Source organism: Oratosquilla oratoria, chromosome 1 (genome assembly GCF_046742065.1).
Source record: "Oratosquilla oratoria isolate Oo_2021 chromosome 1, ASM4674206v1, whole genome shotgun sequence".
NCBI lineage: Eukaryota > Metazoa > Arthropoda > Malacostraca > Stomatopoda > Squillidae > Oratosquilla > Oratosquilla oratoria.
The window spans coordinates 133004971-133025306 of record NC_134777.1 but is presented as its reverse complement, the minus strand read 5'-3'; the positions used below and the strand labels follow the sequence as shown (position 1 = coordinate 133025306).

At 36.0% G+C, this 20336-nt stretch overlaps 1 protein-coding gene across 1 annotated transcript; it reads left to right on the top strand.

Annotated features, from left to right (window-relative positions):
- On the top strand, nucleotides 1-19799 carry LOC143031369 (uncharacterized). Its single transcript, XM_076195099.1, has 6 exons — nucleotides 1-136; nucleotides 10106-10308; nucleotides 12985-13105; nucleotides 16597-16718; nucleotides 17987-18098; nucleotides 19602-19799. The coding sequence occupies exons 2-6, from the start codon at nucleotides 10108-10110 to the stop codon at nucleotides 19748-19750; spliced, it is 705 nt and encodes a 234-aa protein (XP_076051214.1). The 5' UTR covers nucleotides 1-136; nucleotides 10106-10107; the 3' UTR covers nucleotides 19751-19799.
- Nucleotides 19800-20336: the final 537 nt, after the last annotated feature.

Sequence of the window (20336 nt, the reverse complement as noted above, 5' to 3'; positions counted from 1 at the left end):
GTGACGTAGACTACTGTGATGACAACGCGATACATACAAAAGCAGTGTATCGGATATTGCGGTCCTGGACAGGACAACACGCAAGAGCCGCATTCCCCACTATAAAACTCAAGACACCTATAGGGCTGGAAATGAAGTAAGTTTTACAGAGTTGTGTTGAAATAATTTAGCGCGTTTTTTCATGTTTAGACGGAGAATAGGGTACACATAATTTGTAGATAATATAGAAAATATATATGAAGTAATTGTTGTATATAATGAATTACTTTTTGCTCGTATTTTCTACCTAAATCAGTGTTTTCAACTGTCGCCGCTAACAACCATAGAGGCATAACATTAAAATAACTGTGTGGTAGTCTTAGCAAAAGAACAATTGCCAATAAATACAGAAGGAATTGAAATATGAAACTCCATAGCAACATTATTTCAACACTGAATTTTCTCGCCTGGTAAATAATAACGCGAGGACCACTGCTATTTCCAGTTTTCCAGCGTCTTTATTTCATTAAAAAAATTAAAGGAAAGTTCAACAGTACACTATGATATTCCGGAAATATATGTTTATTTTCATTATGAATACTATGATGTGTTTTAGGAAACGTTGGGGCAGGTAATAGTCACTGCTGGGAATCGGGGAGGAGTGCAGGATTCGAACTCACACTTTTATCGAACACGAGACCAGAGCATTCAGATGACCAGAAATACGCCACGAGCTAGAATTTACTTCTGAGCCCATGTTCCTTTTTTAATAGACCATCGATTAGGATTATTATCCGTACAAGTTGAAAATAGGTATTTCTGCATTTCTAAAATATTTCATTAACACAATCTCTACAACAAAGACACAATAATTATAGTCAATATATATATATATATATATATATATATATATATATATATATATATATATATATATATATATATATATATATATATATGCAAAATAACCACAGGAGAAGAGAAACTTGTATACAATACTTTCGTATATTGCATCTTCACGGTGATGTGATTGATATATATATATATATATATATATATATATATATATATATATATATATATATATATATATATATATATATTTGGGATAAAGGCCATTCAGAATACATGTTCTATTGAAGTCGACAGCAGCTACAGCATTATTCAGTTTGCAGTTTGATTTTCCAATTTTTCTAACGGTGTTCCGATCTTCGTAGACGAGGGTGCTAAGTAAGTTTCTAAAATTCATAACAACCCGAGACGTCTTTCAGCCTTCAGTCGGCCATCTTCAGGAGTGTAATTATAGTTGTGTTAGGTTGAAATGGTGATTATATTTGGCTTATGTTGGCACTGGGGGAAGTGACCTTTGTGCGGAAGGTGGCGCTCCGTGGGGTGCTGTCTGCCTAAGTCCTTGTGAAACATATATGCCTCCCCTCTTCCTTCAGCTAGAAGCTCACAAGCAACACACGGAGTGCCACAAGGACATCCCACAGAGCGCCACCTTCCGCACAAAGATTATCTCCCCCAGTGCCAACATAAGCCAAATATAATGACCATTTCAACCTAACACAACTATACTTACACTACTGATGATGGCCGAGTGAAAGCCGAAAGGCGTCTCGAGTTATAATGGATTTTAGAAACTTACTTAGTACCCTCGCCTACGAAGATGCAAAATGCAAACTGAATAATGCTGTATCTGCTGTCGACTTCAATAGAACATATATGTGTATATATATATATATATATATATATATATATATATATATATATATATATATATATATATACACATAACAAAAACACAGTCGGAGAAAATAAACTTCGAATGAAAGAAGATTCTATATTTCGGCTACCAACTGTAGCCCTCTTCAGGAAAGTACTCTCCTGAAGAGGCCTACAGTTGGTAGCGGAAATGTAGAATCTTCTTTCATTCGAGGTTTATTTTCTCCGACTGTGGGTTTTTTGTGTGTTATTTACAAATGTGCTACTACATTTCTGTATATATATATATACATACATGTATATGTATATATATGTATATGTATATATGTATATGTGTATGTATATATATGTATATATATGTATATATGTATATATATATGTATATGTATGTATAAATATATGTATATATACATATATATATATATATATATATATGTATATATATATGTATGTATATGTATATACAATATGTATATATATATATGTATGTATATGTATATACAATATGTATATATCTATATGTATACATATATATATATTATACATATATATATATACATATATATGTATGTATATATATGTGTGTATATATGTATATATACATATGTACATACATATATGTATATATGTATATATACATATGTACATACATATATGTATATATATGTATATATGTATATATATATATGTATGTGTATATATATATACATATATGTATATATATATTTATATATATACATATATGCATATATGTATATATATATATGTATATATATACATATATGCATATATATGTATATATATATGTATATATCATATATGCATATATGTATATATATTATATATATGCATATGTATATACACATATATGTATACGTTATATATATGTATATATATATGTATATATATATATGTATATGTGTGTGTATATATATATATATATATATATATATATATATATATATATATATATATATATACACAATAAAGTAATGTCCTGGCACATTAGTAAAATAAACTTTTTATCCCACAGTCGGAAAAAGGAGACACTAATGTCGAACCGTCTGTATATTTCGATCACCAACTGTGACCCTCTTCAGCAGAATGAATACATAGTGGAAGGCATATACATATATACAAAAAATGTGAGGTGGGTCACGTAACCTGAGCTTGTTTCTTTTCCCACCTCACATTTTTTGTATATATGTATATGCCTTCCACTATGTATTCATTCTGCTGAAGAGGGTTACAATTTGTGATCGAAATATACAGAACGTTCGACATTAGTGTCTCCTTTTTCCGACTGTGTGAAAAAAGTTTATATATAAATATATATATATATATATATATACGTATGTATATGTATATGTGTATATATATATATGTATATATATGTATATGTACAGTATATGCATATATATGTATATATATATATGTATATGTACAGTATATGTATATATATGTATATATATATGTATATGTATATATATATATGTATATGTATATATATATATGTACATACAGATGTATGTATATATATATGTATATATATATATGTATATATGTATATATGTGTATGTAATGTATATATATATATATATGTGTGTGTGTGTGTGTGTGTGTATGTATATATATATGTATATATATGTATATATGCATATATATATATATAGATATACATATATATTGTATATATATATATATATATATCTATATATATTACGCACACACACACACACACATATATATATGCATATATAATGTGTGTGTATATATATATATGTATATACATATATATATATATATATATATATATATATATATATAAAGAATATATATATAAATATATCTGCGTAAGTAACCACTAGGAAAAGTAAACTAACGAACCAGAGCGCTTTCGTATAATTACATCTTTAGTGCAGATACAAAGAAGGAATTATAAAATGAAGAAACAAGGTACAGAATATATGACAAAGTGAAGAGGGCATTCGGAGAGGTAGTGGAAGACTAGACGTGACGGACGTTTGAACCGTCCTGGTAACCAACAAGTATGGGACAACTGCTCATAATTTATATTGTAATTTAAATAGTTTTGAAATTTCATGAGAAATATATGACGTAAATTTAACATTAATGTAGTTTTTAACAATAAGAACACTGTAAGACAATTGCTCATAAATAATTCTGTCATAGTGATAAAGGGTGTGTGTACAAAATACCTCGTAAATCATGTAATCAGTTTTATGTTGGTCAGACTGCTAAAACACTCAAAACACGAATCAATCAACACAAGAAATACCTTAGAGAGGGAAACCAATCTAGCGGTATATTCAACCACATGAACCACATGAGTAGACATCATCACTGTCTTTACAAGGCAATTTATATACCCCGGATGGTGTGGACTAAAACTCCGGGGTATATAAATTGCCTTGTAAAGACTGTGATGATGTCTACTGGGGCCAAACTGGCAGGGATTTGTCCACGAAATTAAAGGAACATAAAAACTCCATAAAATATGGACACGTTAACTCCGCTGTGTTCCTTCATGCCAGCCAAAAAGACCATAGATTAGATTGGGATAATGCATCAATTATTTTTAAATCACACTGTAGCTATCGAAGGAAAATTGCAGAAGACAAGAACGTCTACATTAGTAACGAAAGAATGACCCCCAGCATCAACCTTGTTTTCACCACCTCCACCACCACCACCAGTACTACCTCCAGCAGTTCCCTTCCTGCCATCTTCACCCACATCCTCATCTATGGTATATGAGTCACTCATAAGCAGCATGGGAAACTCAGGACTGAATAGAATAGCTGGAGGCTTGGGTGTTGCTACGTTTAGCAAGGGCAAGTATTTTAGGTACACGAAGTACCTTTATAAGAAACAGACTATGAGAAAATGATGGAGGAAGGAGCCTATTCCAACACCAGAAAAGAAATAGAGCTAAATCCCAGCAATCAGGCTACCTTGCTGGGTCATTCTAGACCAATAACTCAAACCTTGCGACAAAGAGTAAGGTGGCGCTTCATGAGACCCTCACTTTGGGTGAATAAAATCCTACACTGTAGGAGGGTACAAAGTGCCTGAGTTACTTGAAAGATGCAAAATCATCATGAAAATACAATGGAACCTGTTTTCAATGGTTCTTAGGAGGTTCATGAATGTAAAATTTAGTAAAACTAAGAAAAAAAACTTTAACGCTCGTTTCTGAAAAATGTAAGTTTTTTAGACACAAAGTCTATCTCCTCCCTCAATTTTCAACCAATCTTTTCATATGAGGTCTCTATTGATAGCTAGATAAATGAAAAAAAATGAAATAGAGTTTTTTTTCATATGTTGAATAATTTTTTTTAATAACGTGTCAAAGTCAATTTTTTTTGTTTTTTTACTAATTTTTTTTTCCTCGGCATTGAACAAAGATATTAAAAAAACTCTCTATTTTGTTTTTCTATATATGTAGAAGATTCATTTGCTATAAAATGAAAGACATAAGATAAAAATTGTAGGAGGAGATAGAATTTGAAAGAAGCCCAAAAATAGGGTATTTTTCATGTTTTTTATTAAAAAAAAAAAAACTACTGGTCAGATCTAAATAAAACTCAAGCTGTGACGGTTTTCTCAGACCTAGATATCACACAGAAAAAATCAGCAAGATCCTTCAGAAAAAAAGATTTTGGGCGGGGGGTCCCCTTAACTTCTTGTAAGCATTCTGCTGAAGAGGACTACAGATAGTAGTCGAAATATACAGTTTCCCTGTACTTCCGTTATTATTTCTCCGATAGTGGGTTTATAGTGAACATTTACAAATGTGTTATAACATACCAATTTCCAAGGGGATAAATGTTAATCTTCATCAAGGTTTGTACAAATTAGATAGTTATATTTCTCATGAAATTTCAAAATCATTTAAAAAAAATATTCAATTTATAATATAAATTATGAGCAGTTGTCCCATACTTGTTGGTTACCAGGACGGTTCAAACGTCCGTCACGTGTACTTCCACTACATCTCCGAATGCCCTCTTCACTTTGTCATATATTCTGTACCTTGTTTCTTCATTTTATAATTCCTTCTTTGTATCTGCACTGAAGATGTAATTATACGGAAGCGCTCTGGTTCGTTAGTTTACTTTTCCTAGTGGTTACTTACGCATTTGTGAACACACGCTCCTAGTGTTTTTATTGCATACATATACGTATGAATATATATATATATATATATATATATATATATATATATATATGTACATATATATATATGTATATATATATATATATGATATATATATATATATATATATATATATATATATATATATATGTGTGTGTGTGTGTGTGTGTGTGTGTGTGTATGTGTGTGTGTGTGTGTGTGTGTGTATGTATATATATATTTATATGTATATATTCATATGCATATATGTATATGTATATATGTATATATATCTATATATCTATTTATCTATATATATATATATAATACATACACACACACACACACATATATATATATATATATATATACATATACATATATACATTATATATATATGTATATATATATATATGTATGTATATATATATATAGATATGTATATAACATATACATATATATGTATATAAATATATATAAACATATATATATATATATATGATGAATGGTTTAGACAGATGAGAGATTGCGTGGAGGAAGAATAAGCGAAGATGGGCTGGAACTTTTTATTACTTATACGTTTCGACCGACTCGGTCGAAACGTATAAGCAATAAAAAGTTCCAGCCCATCTTCGTTTATTCTTCCTCCACCCAATCTCTCATATATATATATATATATATATATATATATATATATATATATATATATATATATATATATATATATATATATAATATATATATATATATATATATATATATATATGCATCTGATGGGATCCACCTTACCCGCAGAGGCAAAGATGTTCTTACAAACCTCATTGTGGGAGTTTGTAATGAACTAGCTCCTTTTTTGGGGTAGAAGCCCAAAGGGAAGGGGAAATAGAATATGAAAACAGTGTAGAGTATAGCATTAATGTATAACAATATGCCAGTATAGGACAAAATATAATTTTAGGATATAATGTCGGTAGAGGACGAAATGTTACATTAGGATGTAATGTCAAAGGACAAAATGTCACGATGGGATGTAATGACACTGGAGGACAAAAGACCACGATGGGATGTAATGATAGTGGAGGACAAAATATCACGATAGGATGTAATGATACTGGAGAAAATATCACGGGAGGATATAATGTCAGTGGAGAACAAAATATCATTTTAGGAAGGGATCCCGGACAGAATGTCAATGAAGGCCAAAATATCACGATGGGATGTAGTGACAGTGGAAGACAAGAGATCACGATGGGATGTAATTATAGTGGAGGAAAAAATATCACGGTAGGATATAATGTCACTGCAGGACAGAATATAATTTTAGGAAGGGATGCCGGGCATAATGTCAATGAACGACGGGAGGCCGGTGTGAATCACGGTGACGTAGGGGGACAAAGTGTACAAAAGAGATCGGATGACCGTGATCGACCAGATGTCCGTGATGGGGGAAATGTTACTCTTGATGGGAGAAATGTTAATGAGGCATTGAATGTCAATGAAGGACCAAATAATAATATAGAGCAAGGTATAAATAAAAAACAAAATGATAATGTAAGACATGATATTGAAACTCAAAATGTGTCAAAAAGAAATAATCACGAGTTTCTTAAAACCATGTACTTTAATGCTCGTAGTATTAGGAACAAATTTCAGGAAATACAGGCGTATGTCAAAAGCGAAAATCTCGATATGATAGGAATAACCGAGACATGGTTAAGTGGTATAGAGTTCGAAGCTGAATTTAATATTGCGGGATTTAAACACTTCCATCAGGATAGAAACCACAAGAAAGGTGGGGGTGTTCTGTTGTACGTTAAAATCAATGTTCATGCTTGTATTTTAGAGAAAGTGAAACAGGATGCATATGATAGTTTGTGGGTTGAGTTAACCCAAACAAATGAACAAAAAATGAATGTAGGTGTAATATATAGGCCAAAGACATTATCATTAGCAGACGACAAACTGTTATTTCAAGAACTGTCTAGTTTCTGCAACTGGGATTTATTGATAATGGGTGATTTCAATTTTACTGACATTGATTGGATGACCCTTGAACATGGCCATATCGGTAGTCGCTTGATTGATTTTCTTGGTGACAATTACCTAGTTCAGCATGTAAAAGAGCCCACAAGATATGGAAACTTACTTGATCTATTGATCACTAGCCGCAAAAGTATGCTAACTGATGTAGAAGTCGGTGAAACTGTTGCAAATAGCGATCACAACTTAGTTAAATTCAAACTCCTAATTTTTTTTAGAATACATACTTGTGTTTCTAAAATACCCGATTTCAGTAAAGCTCAGTTCATAGGACTACGTCAGGAGCTTCAGCTTACAGATTTGGAGGCAAAATTAAACGAAACACCTGTAGATCAGATGTATGAAATATTTCAAAATACGCTCACTAAGATGATTCATACTTACATTCCTTTTAAGGACAGACGTCCCCAAAATCAGGCTCGCCCAAAGTGGCTCGACAAAGAATTTGAAAAAAAGTATTGTTAAAAAGAGACAGGCTTATAAGAAATATAAGTGCTCGGGTGCATCTAATGACTATGAAAGTTATGTATCAGGCAATACGAAATGAACATCGCTGATAAATCCAAAGAGAATCTCAAATAATTCTATAGTTACATTAGAGATAAAAAGGTTGTTAGGAATCACATTGGTCCACTATTATCTGCTGACGGTCAACTTGAATATTCAGATGAAGGAATGTGTAATATCTTAAACAATTATTCTAGCTCAGTATTCGTAAACGAAACACCTCAAAGTGAACTCCAAACTAACAGTAAGTACGATTACAAGTTATTTGGAAATTCGTTAACAAAATAGGATAGTGAAAAAGATCTCGGCGTAATTATCAGTAACGATCTCAAATCATCCAAGCAGTGTATTTCAGCCTCTGAGAAAGCAAATTAGATTCTAGGACTGATTGCGCGATCTTTTGATTTCAAAAGTCCATCACTCATTAACAAGCTATATAAATCGTTAGTTCGTCCACATTTGGAATATGCTGTTTCTGTATGGTCACCGAATCTCATTAAAGACATTGACAGACAAGAAAAAGTACAACGGCGAGCCACAAAACTGATTCCAAATATCAAAAATAAATCATACGAAAATCGACTAAAACATATGAATCTGTTTTCCCTAAAAAAAAAGCGTAGACTCAGAGGTGACTTGATACAGGTCTTTAAAATTCTAAAGGGAATTGACAACATCAAAAGCGACAAAATTTTCACATTGAATGAGAATCAGACAAGAAACAATGGTCTCAAACTGTCCGGAAATAGATTCAATTTGGAAGTAGGTAGAAACAACTTCGCCAACCGTGTAGTTAATGAATGGAATAAAGTTCCTGCACAGGTAGTGCAATGTAGTTCAGTTCGAAGCTTTGAAAATCATTTAGATAAACACCTAAGATGCTGTAATGATTATAATTTATTTCATATTATTATTATTATTTTTTTTTTATCATTTGTCTGTTTTGCTTTTCATATATTATTGGTTGTGTGTCAGTTCATTGTTATTTACTATTTACCTGTTTGTTTATTATCTAACTATACCTATGCATTTATTTATGTATTTTATTTGTTATTTACATTATTATAGTTTTTATTTATTAATTTATTATTATGATTTTTTTCGCATCCGACCTAGATATGGACCAAAAGGTCTCCTGTCGGCATGCTCCGCCTTTGTAATCTTTTGTAACATTACACACACACATGTATATATATATATATATATATATATATATATATATATATATATATATATATATCATGTGAGTCAACCGAATTGTTCTCTATATCCACTGACACTCTGAAATATGCTCTCCACCATCTGGCAACACTGGTGCTGAGTCGACAATTTCCTGAGGCCGAAAGGTCCGTAGCAAAAACGTCCGTCAACCCTGAAAACTATATTGTTTACATGGCGACAGTGATACTTATGTTTTCATTAACTTTTTATATATATTACCCTGAACGAATGAGATATCGTGCCTCAAAAGATCCTAGAACTTTATTAGAAATGCTCTCCCAAAATCTTGTTCGGAGTCCATACAATGCAGATATAATATTTTCCCTAATGCCATAGTAATGATGAAATAAAATATAGTTTACTGGCATTAAGTATCCTTTGTGAACATACTTTATAACTGAAAGCTCATCATCATCGAAAGCTTAATTGTATGATCTAAAGAGGTTTTGTATAACATTTTTCTCTTCACTTCAGACATGGACAGTCTATGTGGATCCCTATGGTTCCAATACACTGCTATGGTATTGGTGATTCTAATGGGACTTCGGGGAGACGTAATAGCCATCCCGGGTACCTTCTTCACGAATAAAGAGCTAACCAACAAGAAATTGCCCTTGGCAGGGCTGCTTGTAACACGTGTCATTAGTGACCAATCCTGCATGGACAAGTGTTATAAGGTCAGTGCAATTTCACTCTGTTTCTATGGGATGTGATTTGTGTAAAAACACAAAATCAGACATGATTTTATCTCCACGCTTGCAGTCCTTACGCGGTGGTCGGTTCCGTTTGTACTAAGAGACAAGGGGGAACTACTTTTGTTAACTGAGAGACCTGCCTTTCACATTTATCTGAATCTGCATTCCCTTGGGAATGCTTGTTGAAAAATGTTAGCCCTCAAGGAATGCAAGTATGCAACTATGACGCTAATTTGCTGATATTTCATCATTTGTGCTGTCACATATACTGTATGCTATATATTGTAGTTGTATTTTCTATGTCATGTACCATATATATAGAAAATATAATCATATTAATTTATAGTGCATATCACATATATAAGGGCCAACGACAAGTGCTTGCATGGGGTGGGAGCAACGCTGCCCATTTTAAAAAATCATCAACCTCGTCATCTCTGTTAGGAGGTGAAGCCCTGAGGGGCTGATAGTCAGTCTCCAGAATGGACCCAAGATCTCCCCCTATCAACTTCAACTGTATTACACTTGTATGAAAGTGGCAGTTGCCGACAAGGCTACCGAAATGAACTCCTGAATGTGAGGATGGAGGAGCCTCCTTTATTAGTACTAAAGTGCAACGTTTCGGTTGTTACAGCTGTAACGACAAGCGAAACGTCGTCCTTACATGGTGTTTATTTTGTATTACACTTTTCACACGTGGGCAGCTGCAACTCCTCCCCTTCCCTCTGCTACTTCCATCTGGGGTCCCACGCTAATACAACATAGACAACATTCCATTTTTTTTTTTTCCAGAGAAATCTATAGGAGGGTTTGATGGTCTTTTCCAGTCACTGTGCTAACATTTCTCTTCATTGACACACTAGTACCATTCCTCATGGTTTCCTAAAGCAAGTCCCCCGTGCAGACACCCTTGTCATTCTTAACAGCTCTCTGCAGGACAGACTGACTGGTCCCAGCCATGAATTATGCGGGCATCCCCTTTGCCTCCTCCAGTGAGTGTGCTGTAGATCAACAGCAGAGAAGTGTGCTGCATGTCTATATAGCTGGAGTGTGACATCCTTGAATTATGCTGGTAATATGCCTTGATATGAATCTCACATGGCAGTTGCTGGTTTCACAGAAAGTCATACCAGAGATAAACAGTCATTTTCTAAAGGCACTTATTACCAGACATCGAGAAACAAGAGACTTGGACATTTGTGTATTGGTCCTTCTGCACAAGAACCAAAGGTGGGAACCTGTACGTGGTGGCCCTGGAAGATGGAGAGCAAACAGTAATAACAATAACAATAGAGCAAAAATGATACAGTAAAAATAAAAATGATATACAATTGTTGTCACGAGTTTCCCTGGAAACCCACAACAGCACAGCAGCTGGAAAGAGTCCTCCGACACAAACCTCTCTGGAAAGAAATTTTGGACCGATGTTTGTCTTATGAGGCTATTTCAGCATCACTAGCTTGTAGTAGTAAGAGGAAAGGGGCAATTACATGATAAAATGAAGGAACTACAGTCAAGGTTGATAGAGAGAGGCTCTGGATCAGTGGTTCTTAACCTTTTGATTTAAGTAGCAATCCAAAATCCTGTTCAGATTAACCATGGCGACTCATACCGAAATAAACACCTGAATGTGATGGCGGATCTTTTATTAATTAGTGCGACGTTTTGCTGGTTACAGCTTTTTCAAATATATCATGTACTTGAGAAAGCTGTAACAAGCGAAACGTCCTCACATTCAGGTGTTTATTTCGGTAGGCTTGTCGGCAACTGCCCCTTTCATACACTTTTTATTGCATTTAAATTCTAAGATAATTGTAGATGTTGAAAATATTTCTCACCTAAATTAAATCGTCTATGTATTTATACTGTTGCGCTTGGATGTTATGATTTAGGTATTCTAACACAGTATTATTACTCGTAATAATATTTTCTATAGCAATATTGGGAAAATAACATGACCACAAATCCTTGACGGTCCATTCAGAGGGCTTGGTAACTTAGATTTGGGTCGTGACCCAGGTTTTAAGAACCACTGCTCTACATGAAAGTGAGGATGTTGATGAGTGTTGAGGATGGGTGGCAGGGAATTGACACTGACGTCTATTTCACGGGACAACCTGTTATTTGTCTCATATCAAGAAAAAAAATCAGAAATAGAATGAACCATGGTTTGAAAAAAAGTAATATAGTACAATCGATGTTCAATTGTTTGAAAAAAAAATGGAATTAGTATTATTTCAGAAAAGTCTTCAACTTTTCCTGGAGAAGTGCTATCATAATGAATTTGAAAATTGTGACACATAAAATTTGCAAAAAAAACAGTACAGTGAAAATCAGTAAAGAAAATGTAAAAAGTCCTCCACAAAAGAATATTTTCATCCTTATGGAAGGGTGGGAAATAAACACCAGCGACGATTAACTGAAGATATAAAGGAAATTATGAAATTGCATCAAAACAAAAGAGAAGGAACACAGAAAGGGGGATGCAAAATTGTTGGCCTTCCTGTTGACTTGATGTCAGAAGTTAAAATCGTCCACCATCAGTTCCTTAACTCGAGAAGTAATCCAACCTGAATGTCCCCAAATTCCCTATGTGTGTTAGATTGTGCCCCTGTCAAGTGAGTATTGTCAGGTATATGACCGTTATGCTTTCCACAGCATGAAGAATGTGATGCCTATGCTCTATCGCCATTGTCAAGAACGTGTGTCCTGTACAAGGTGGAACCAGGCACACCTCCAGTGAGAGACATGGAATTCAACCTCTATGTTCGACAGAAAAGTAAGTTCTACATGATGTTGGGGGGAAATATTAGAGGTACTGGTACACGTCATGCCATAACTGAATGAGTTAGGTTATTAATAAAGAGTTTTCTTGTGCTCTTGTTTACTTTGTGAAGAAGAATATGAAAATGGTCAGATTATGCTGATATTCCAAAATTGACTAGATATTTCATAACATTCTAAAAGTCTTACCCTTAGCCAGATAAGTAGGCAGAAAAAATATAATAACAGGTATATATATATATATATATATATATATATATATATATATATATATATATATATACATAAACTTTTTATCCCACAGTCGGAGAAAAGAAGACACTAATGTCGAACGTTCTGTATATTTCGATCACTAACTGTGACCCTCTTCAGCAGAATCTGGATTCCAAGAAAAGACCACCTCGCTTGCGCGGGATCGGGTTTTGTGGGAGGGGAAGAATGTCTGTTAGAAAATGAAAAGATAGTAGTGTATAAAAGAGGGCTATTGCCACCGGGCAAATTGCGAGCGATTAGGGGCTTATTTGTTGTCGTGGCTTAGGAGAACTGGACCAGGAGCTTGGAGGGCAGCGCTTGACGCCGGAGGTTAGGATTACCAACGGGGTTAGAATCACCAACGAAAGTTTAGAAAATGGTAGGAGGCGTAGTAGTAGAGAAAGGTGGAAAAACGGAAAAATCTTTAGTGGGAGGTAAACTGAAATGAGAAGATGTAGTAGAAGAGAAAGTTAGTAAGGAAGCGAATTTTAGTCGAAGAAAAAGTAAGTGTAAATGTTTGTGCGTGATTTGTGGCTCTGTTCGTGAGAGGTGTATGTGTGTATCTTACGAGAAGTGAGTTGATTTCACTTTCCGCGTGTAGAGGGCGGTCCTGATAAGCCACCGGGGGGGCGAGCGTACCCTGATTATCCCCAGGTTTTGGGTTTGAAGTCCTTTTAGAGTTGATCAAGGGGCGGTGCGAGGGGGGGCAGACGGGCGGTGTACACCCGCCTGCCGACGTCAACGAAGAGATCAGTGACCAGAACGGGAGCAGCAAGGAGATAACTCCTCGCCGCCACCGCTGGCGAGCGCGAACCTGATGAGCCACAGGTGGGGCGAGCGTTGCCTGTTTATCCCCAGGCTGGGTTTGGATTTCAGAAGAGTCGATTCAGTGGCGGTGCGAGGGAGGGGCAGACGGGCGGGTGTTGTATGGTCTCTTTCCTTCCAATCACAACTCTGAAAACAGAGAATTACGCGATTGGGAATTGTGTGTAAATGTCAGAAATGTAAACTCGCTCACCAGCGTCAGCGAGAGGCCAGCGTTTGGTTGCGGGCCGGTCGGACAGAAAGGTGTCCCAAGTCTCTCCGTCAACCAGCCTGCGGTCAGATTGGGCGTACTGAGAGAGACGGTTTGGGCCTCTGCTTTACTAGCGAGAAAGTGTGCATGTGCCTCTTTTCTTCCAAGCACTACTCTGAAAACAGAGATTTACGTTACTTGGGAAATGTGTGTGTGTATTTGTCTTGGTGTAAACCCGCCTGCCGACGTCAACGTAGAGGTCGGCCATGCCAGACCGGCAGCAGCTAGGAGATATATCTCCCAGCCACCACCGGCCGGGGATGATACTTGGAGCTTGTGGAGAGAGTTGGTTGAAGAGACGTCCGACCTCTAGGAGCGCTGAGTTGATTCTGTCAGCAGAATGAATACATAGTGGAAGGCATATGCTTATATACAAAAATGTGAGGTGAGAAAAGGAACAAGCTCAGGTTACGTGACGGATGCTCCGCAGGTCGCGTGGGGTTTTGTGACCTAGGAGTACATGAGGTAGCACATGTCTGACTGCTGAGGTAGTGATGCAGTCAGGTGACCACTGGCCATTTGATATATTAAAATTAGGTAGAAATTTTATTAGGGAAGACTCAATTATTTTCCTTTTGAAGCTACATGTTGATCTATAGATTATTCCAGTTTGTCCCCAATAGACAGAATCACAATCTAAGCATGGCAACTTATATACACCTGGGTTAATGTCACTTGATGGTCTACGGTGTACATTAGGAAAATAGTTAATGTACACCGTAGACAATCAAGTGACATTAACCCAGGTGTATATAAGTTGCCATGCTTAGATTGTGATTCTGTCTATTGGGGACAAACTGGAAGAAATTTGGCAACCAGAATTAAAGAACATAAAAATTCTGTTAGATATGGTCAATTAAATTCCGCGGTATTTCAGCACATCGCCAATAAAGATCACCGCATGAATTGGGAAGATGCTGAAATAATCTATAGATCAACATGTAGCTTCAAAAGGAAAATAATTGAGTCTTCCCTAATGAAATTTCTACCTAATTTTAATATATCAAATGGCCAGTGGTCACCTGACTGCATCACTACCTCAGCAGTCAGCCATGTGCTACCTCATGTACTCCAAGGTCACAAAACCCCACGCGACCTGCGGAGCATCGGTCACGTAACCTGAGCTTGTTCCTTTTCTCACCTCACATTTTTGTATATAAGCATATGCCTTCCACTATGTATTCATTCTGCTGAAGAGGGTCACAGTTAGTGATCGAAATATACAGAACGTTCGACATTAGTGTCTTCTTTTCTCCGACTGTGGGATAAAAAGTTTATATATATATATATAATATATGTATTATATATATATGTATATATATATATAGATATATATATATATATATATATACTCACATTGACAATTTGATTAAAAAGCTCTGCCTACGGAAGTAAAGCCCTAGACAATTGGGTTCTTTACACCTGAACCTCTTCAATACGAGTCAAATCTTTGCTCGCACATTAGCTGCTTGACGTAATAATGTTTGTAGCTACTGGAAAAGTGATCAAACCTGTTCACAGAATAAGAGGGTCACTCAGCTACAACTACAAAATAAATATAATCAGGAAGCCAACGCTGGCATTCTCATATACTCACTCGCTTCTCATGACGCCTACGTAGGCGTCATCGTATTCAAGGGGTTAAAGCTAGGACGCTATCAGCTGTGCTACAACTCGGATGTCAAAGTAAACTTGCTTGTGTCTGATGAAATCAGCTGATATTGGGAGATCGCGTACATCAAACTACTAGTACGAGTACGGTAAACCCTCAATATATCGAACATTTTGGGGGGGGAGGACTTGGTCGTTGTAACCGAATATTTCATATATCTGAAGGTTTTTTTTTTATATCGAACTTTCTGGACATATCAAAATCTGAACCGGTTTATGAAATGGGGAATTGGTACACACTGAAATGCAGAACCGATGAAACGGACTGCAATTCGTGTAATGCGGGAAGCTGATTAGAGAGACCAAGTGAACATTTTTCTACATTATTATCATAGTACAGTTGGTAGCGTCCTCATCTCAAGATGGTATAATGCCACAATGCCTGGCTAAGGTTCGACTCTCGCAGGGAAAGCTACTTAATCATAGTGATGTACGTAGAACAGAGTACTGAAAACTAAGCTTAAACATAATGTGTTTGTTTCTTTCAGCGAAAGATGAGGGTTACTATACTTACAAAACAGACTACCTGAAGTTGAACTACTTACGCATGAACTCCAAAGATGCCCAGCAAGAGTGTGAGAGAGAGAATGGCAGACTAGTTGCCATTAGGGTAAGACTTTTTACATGGAATATATTACATGGAATTATCAACATTTTAAGGGTCACACATACCACTACAGATCTGTTTACAAAACACCTCTTTCTGGAAACCACCATGATAAGAAAATGTTTGTGTTTGTTACAATATATATATATATATATATATATATATATATATATATATATATATATATATATATATATATATATATATATATATATATATCATACCATAACAGAATCACTCAAGTAGAATCTTTTTTCCATCTTGTACTATGCCCATCTATTCTTGCGAGTTCACTGTCCTTGGCTGCAGGTCATACTTTATGTTGTCTTCCAGTCTCCTCTGGGTTATTTCCAGGTAGTCTTTTGTCACCCCAGACACGAGAGTAATAGAGTATGTCTTAGGACTGGAAATGGTGAGAGCAAGTGGTTTCTGGTGAAAGTGGGGATGCACACTGGCTGCTCAATGTGTACATGTGTACATGTACATGAGTACATGTGGTACAGGAGGTAAATGCGAGGGCCATTGACAGGGGATTGTAGACGGTTAGAGATTGTGGAGAGAAATGGGAGGTGAGCCAGTTGTTGTTTGGGGATGATACTGTGCTTGTGGCAGGGTCAGAGGAGTCAGGCAGTTAGTGATGAAATTTGGGGAGGTATGCGATAGGAGAAAGTTGAAGGTAAGTGTAGGTAAAAGTAAAATGATGAGATATACAAGGGGAGAGGATGGCAGTGAGTTGGAAGAATGTCTGAAAGGAGAGAGGCTGGAGGAAGTGGATAGCTTTAGGTATTTGGGGTCACATGTGACAGGAAAGGGAGGAGTGGAGGTGGAGGTAAACTGTGGATTGAGAGAAGCAAGTAAATTTCTTGGAGGATTGAAGATTGTCATGAGGAATAGATATCTGGGAATGGATGCAAAGAGAAGATTATATGAAGGGGTGACTATGCCTACAGCACTGTGTGGGTTGGGAGCTTGGAATTTCAGAGAGGCAGAAAGGAGAAGTTTAAATGTGTTCTGATTTACCTCTTCCTATCACTGCAGTGTCTCAAACACATCCTACCAGGGGTAAATTGTCAAGCATTTTCAGAATCATAATAACTGACCTACAACCCAATAACTCTATACTCTAGCCCAGCATCTGTTGTTTTAACGCAACACGTATTTGTATTGATTTAATCTGTTTCAACTTTTATCTTGCTCATACTATATTTACAACCCAACCTACTAACCACTCGCCTGATTTGAATGCTACCGGATGTGTCGACACACACCAGGACCAAGGCTTGAACGACCTCGGCAAAGAAGTGCTTCTTAGTCATGTTCTGTTTAAAGCCTTCATTGGTGTTCACTACGACGCAAAAGAGGAAAAATGGATCCTCTCTGATGGTAAGCATAAATCAAATGTAGTAATCCCTCCCTCATCTAGATTAACTGGCCCACAGAGAATCTGGTTACACGGAGTTTCTAAATACATGGAATTCTTCTCCACCACAACTACACGTGTGCTTGTTCTGGATCCCCAGAGAAACCCCCTTACAACCAAAACCAAACTAGTTATCAGGAAACAGTCTCAGAAATATTCCCATACAGGTTTCAATGCATGCCTTTATACAAAATAAAAATTTCTACTTAGGAAAAAAGAGAAAATGTTTAGAATACAGTAGGTGGATGCTTAGAGCTGGGGTGATGTGTGGATGGGGTCATTAAGGTGGTGACATAACACTTACTGTTGCCTTTGCACCACTCTTATTTCCTTACTATGTAGACTTAATATTTAACAAGTCTAAGTCTGGGTCATTGTATAGAGAAAGGAAGTGAGTCAAAGGATTGAATGTGATGAGAGGGAACTAGTAGAAGATTTGAAATATACTGTAAATACTGTACACACTCAGATCAGTAAACTAGGCCTTAAGGCAGACAACCAAACTCCATTTACAACCTCCAGACGTAAGCATACACATATATGCATACATATACCAAGGTTTTTTCCCCTTACAAGGGAGGTAGCCAAAGTCAAAGGTATTGTAAGAGGCTTGTAGATGCTCATTTCATCCCAACATACTCCACTCCCATTCACCCCTCTCCCTCACTCTTTACTCGGCTCTTCCTGGATGACGGGTCAGAATCAACGCAGCAAGACACAGCACATCCACAGCAATGCCGCTTTATTTAATCGGCGACCGCCCCTCTCCATCCCCTCATGCAGAAAAAGACATTGACACCACAAGAAAAAAAAGTACATCTAGTAAGACCCATACTAACACAATTGCACTCAGGATACCATCAAGCATTGAAAGAGTACCAACACAGAATAGGCTTGGCCATAGATTCAAACTGCACCAGATCCAACCTCCATACAGAAGTCAGAGCACCTCATGCTAAAATACCCTACAATCACATTCCCTCGACAGCAACACAATATATCTTCTCTGAGTGACTTATGGATTTGTCCAGAGGCTGTTAACGGTTACCTGAAGGCCGCAGATCTTCAACAGATTGATTAATTGTTGATCACTGACTTACTTCAAGGGTGCACTGGTTAAAAATTACAAGAATTAATCTATTCATAAATCATTGTTTATTAATAGTACTATTATTGGCCGTGCAGTAGCCCAGTGGATACCGTCTTGAATTAATGAGCAGGAGGTCGTGAGTGTGAGTCCCGGGACACGCTGTGGGCTTGCTGCGTTGGTTCCCAACAGCCCTGGCCAGTCGGGGACACTCTTTGCCCTACCAGGGGTTTCTCACTTCCCACTACATGGGAGTGGGATGATGATTTTCTTTTGTATTATTATTATTGATTTTATCATAATTATCATTATTATTATTATTATTATCATTATTATCATTATTATTATTATTATTATTATTATTGATTTTCCTTTTTAGGTGTACCTATGACATTTGAGCAGTGGATGTATAATTCAACACGGGCTCATGAGAAACTTGCTTGTACAGTCATCACGATTGATGGTTCATGGAGAGAAGTTCCTTGCTCAGACAGAGGAGCCTCATTTTGTCAGATTCCTATGTTTTGAGTATTCCTGCCAACTGATGAGTCAGTAAAAAAAAAAAAAAAAAAAAAAATCTGCATGCGTCCACTTTCATAGGTTGCATCTAAAATCACTGTTCAAGTGCCTAAGCTGTACTACTCCGATCCTTGATATTGATCGGTATGTTAACTTATATATTACCAACAATAATTATGTGTAGTATCATGCAGATATTGGCTGAAGTGTTAATTTATATATTACTAACTAACAATAATTGTGTGTAGTACCATGTAATTATATTATGTTACTTGTATACTTGTGATGTACGGATGTACAGGAATATCTGTGCACTCACACATGCACATGTGTGTGTACATGTGGTTTAACCAGCTAGTTTATATTTTTGTTTCCTTGGTGGTTGAGGGAGTACTGGTAGAAAGAGGTGAGGAGAAACTGCCAAAGAGGCGAGAGAAAGTCCGCCCACACTGGTAGCTGATAAGATTAAATACAATGCTGCTTCGGGCCTAGTTCTAAGTATATATAGCCCAAATATTTAGACGCCTAATTAAATCTAGTGAGGCCACAATTATCAAAATTAGGTTATCCGGTTTGTTTTTCCCTAAAACATTCA

Excerpts from the sequence above, each read along its gene's own strand:
- LOC143031369 (XM_076195099.1), top strand. The coding sequence starts at position 10,108 with ATGGACAGTCTATGTGGATCCCTATGGTTCCAATACACTGCTATGGTA. Across the intron at positions 13,106-16,596 it reads CCTCTATGTTCGACAGAAAA|CGAAAGATGAGGGTTACTAT; the intron begins GTAAGTTCTACA and ends TGTTTCTTTCAG. Across the intron at positions 18,099-19,601 it reads AAAATGGATCCTCTCTGATG|GTGTACCTATGACATTTGAG; the intron begins GTAAGCATAAAT and ends TTTCCTTTTTAG.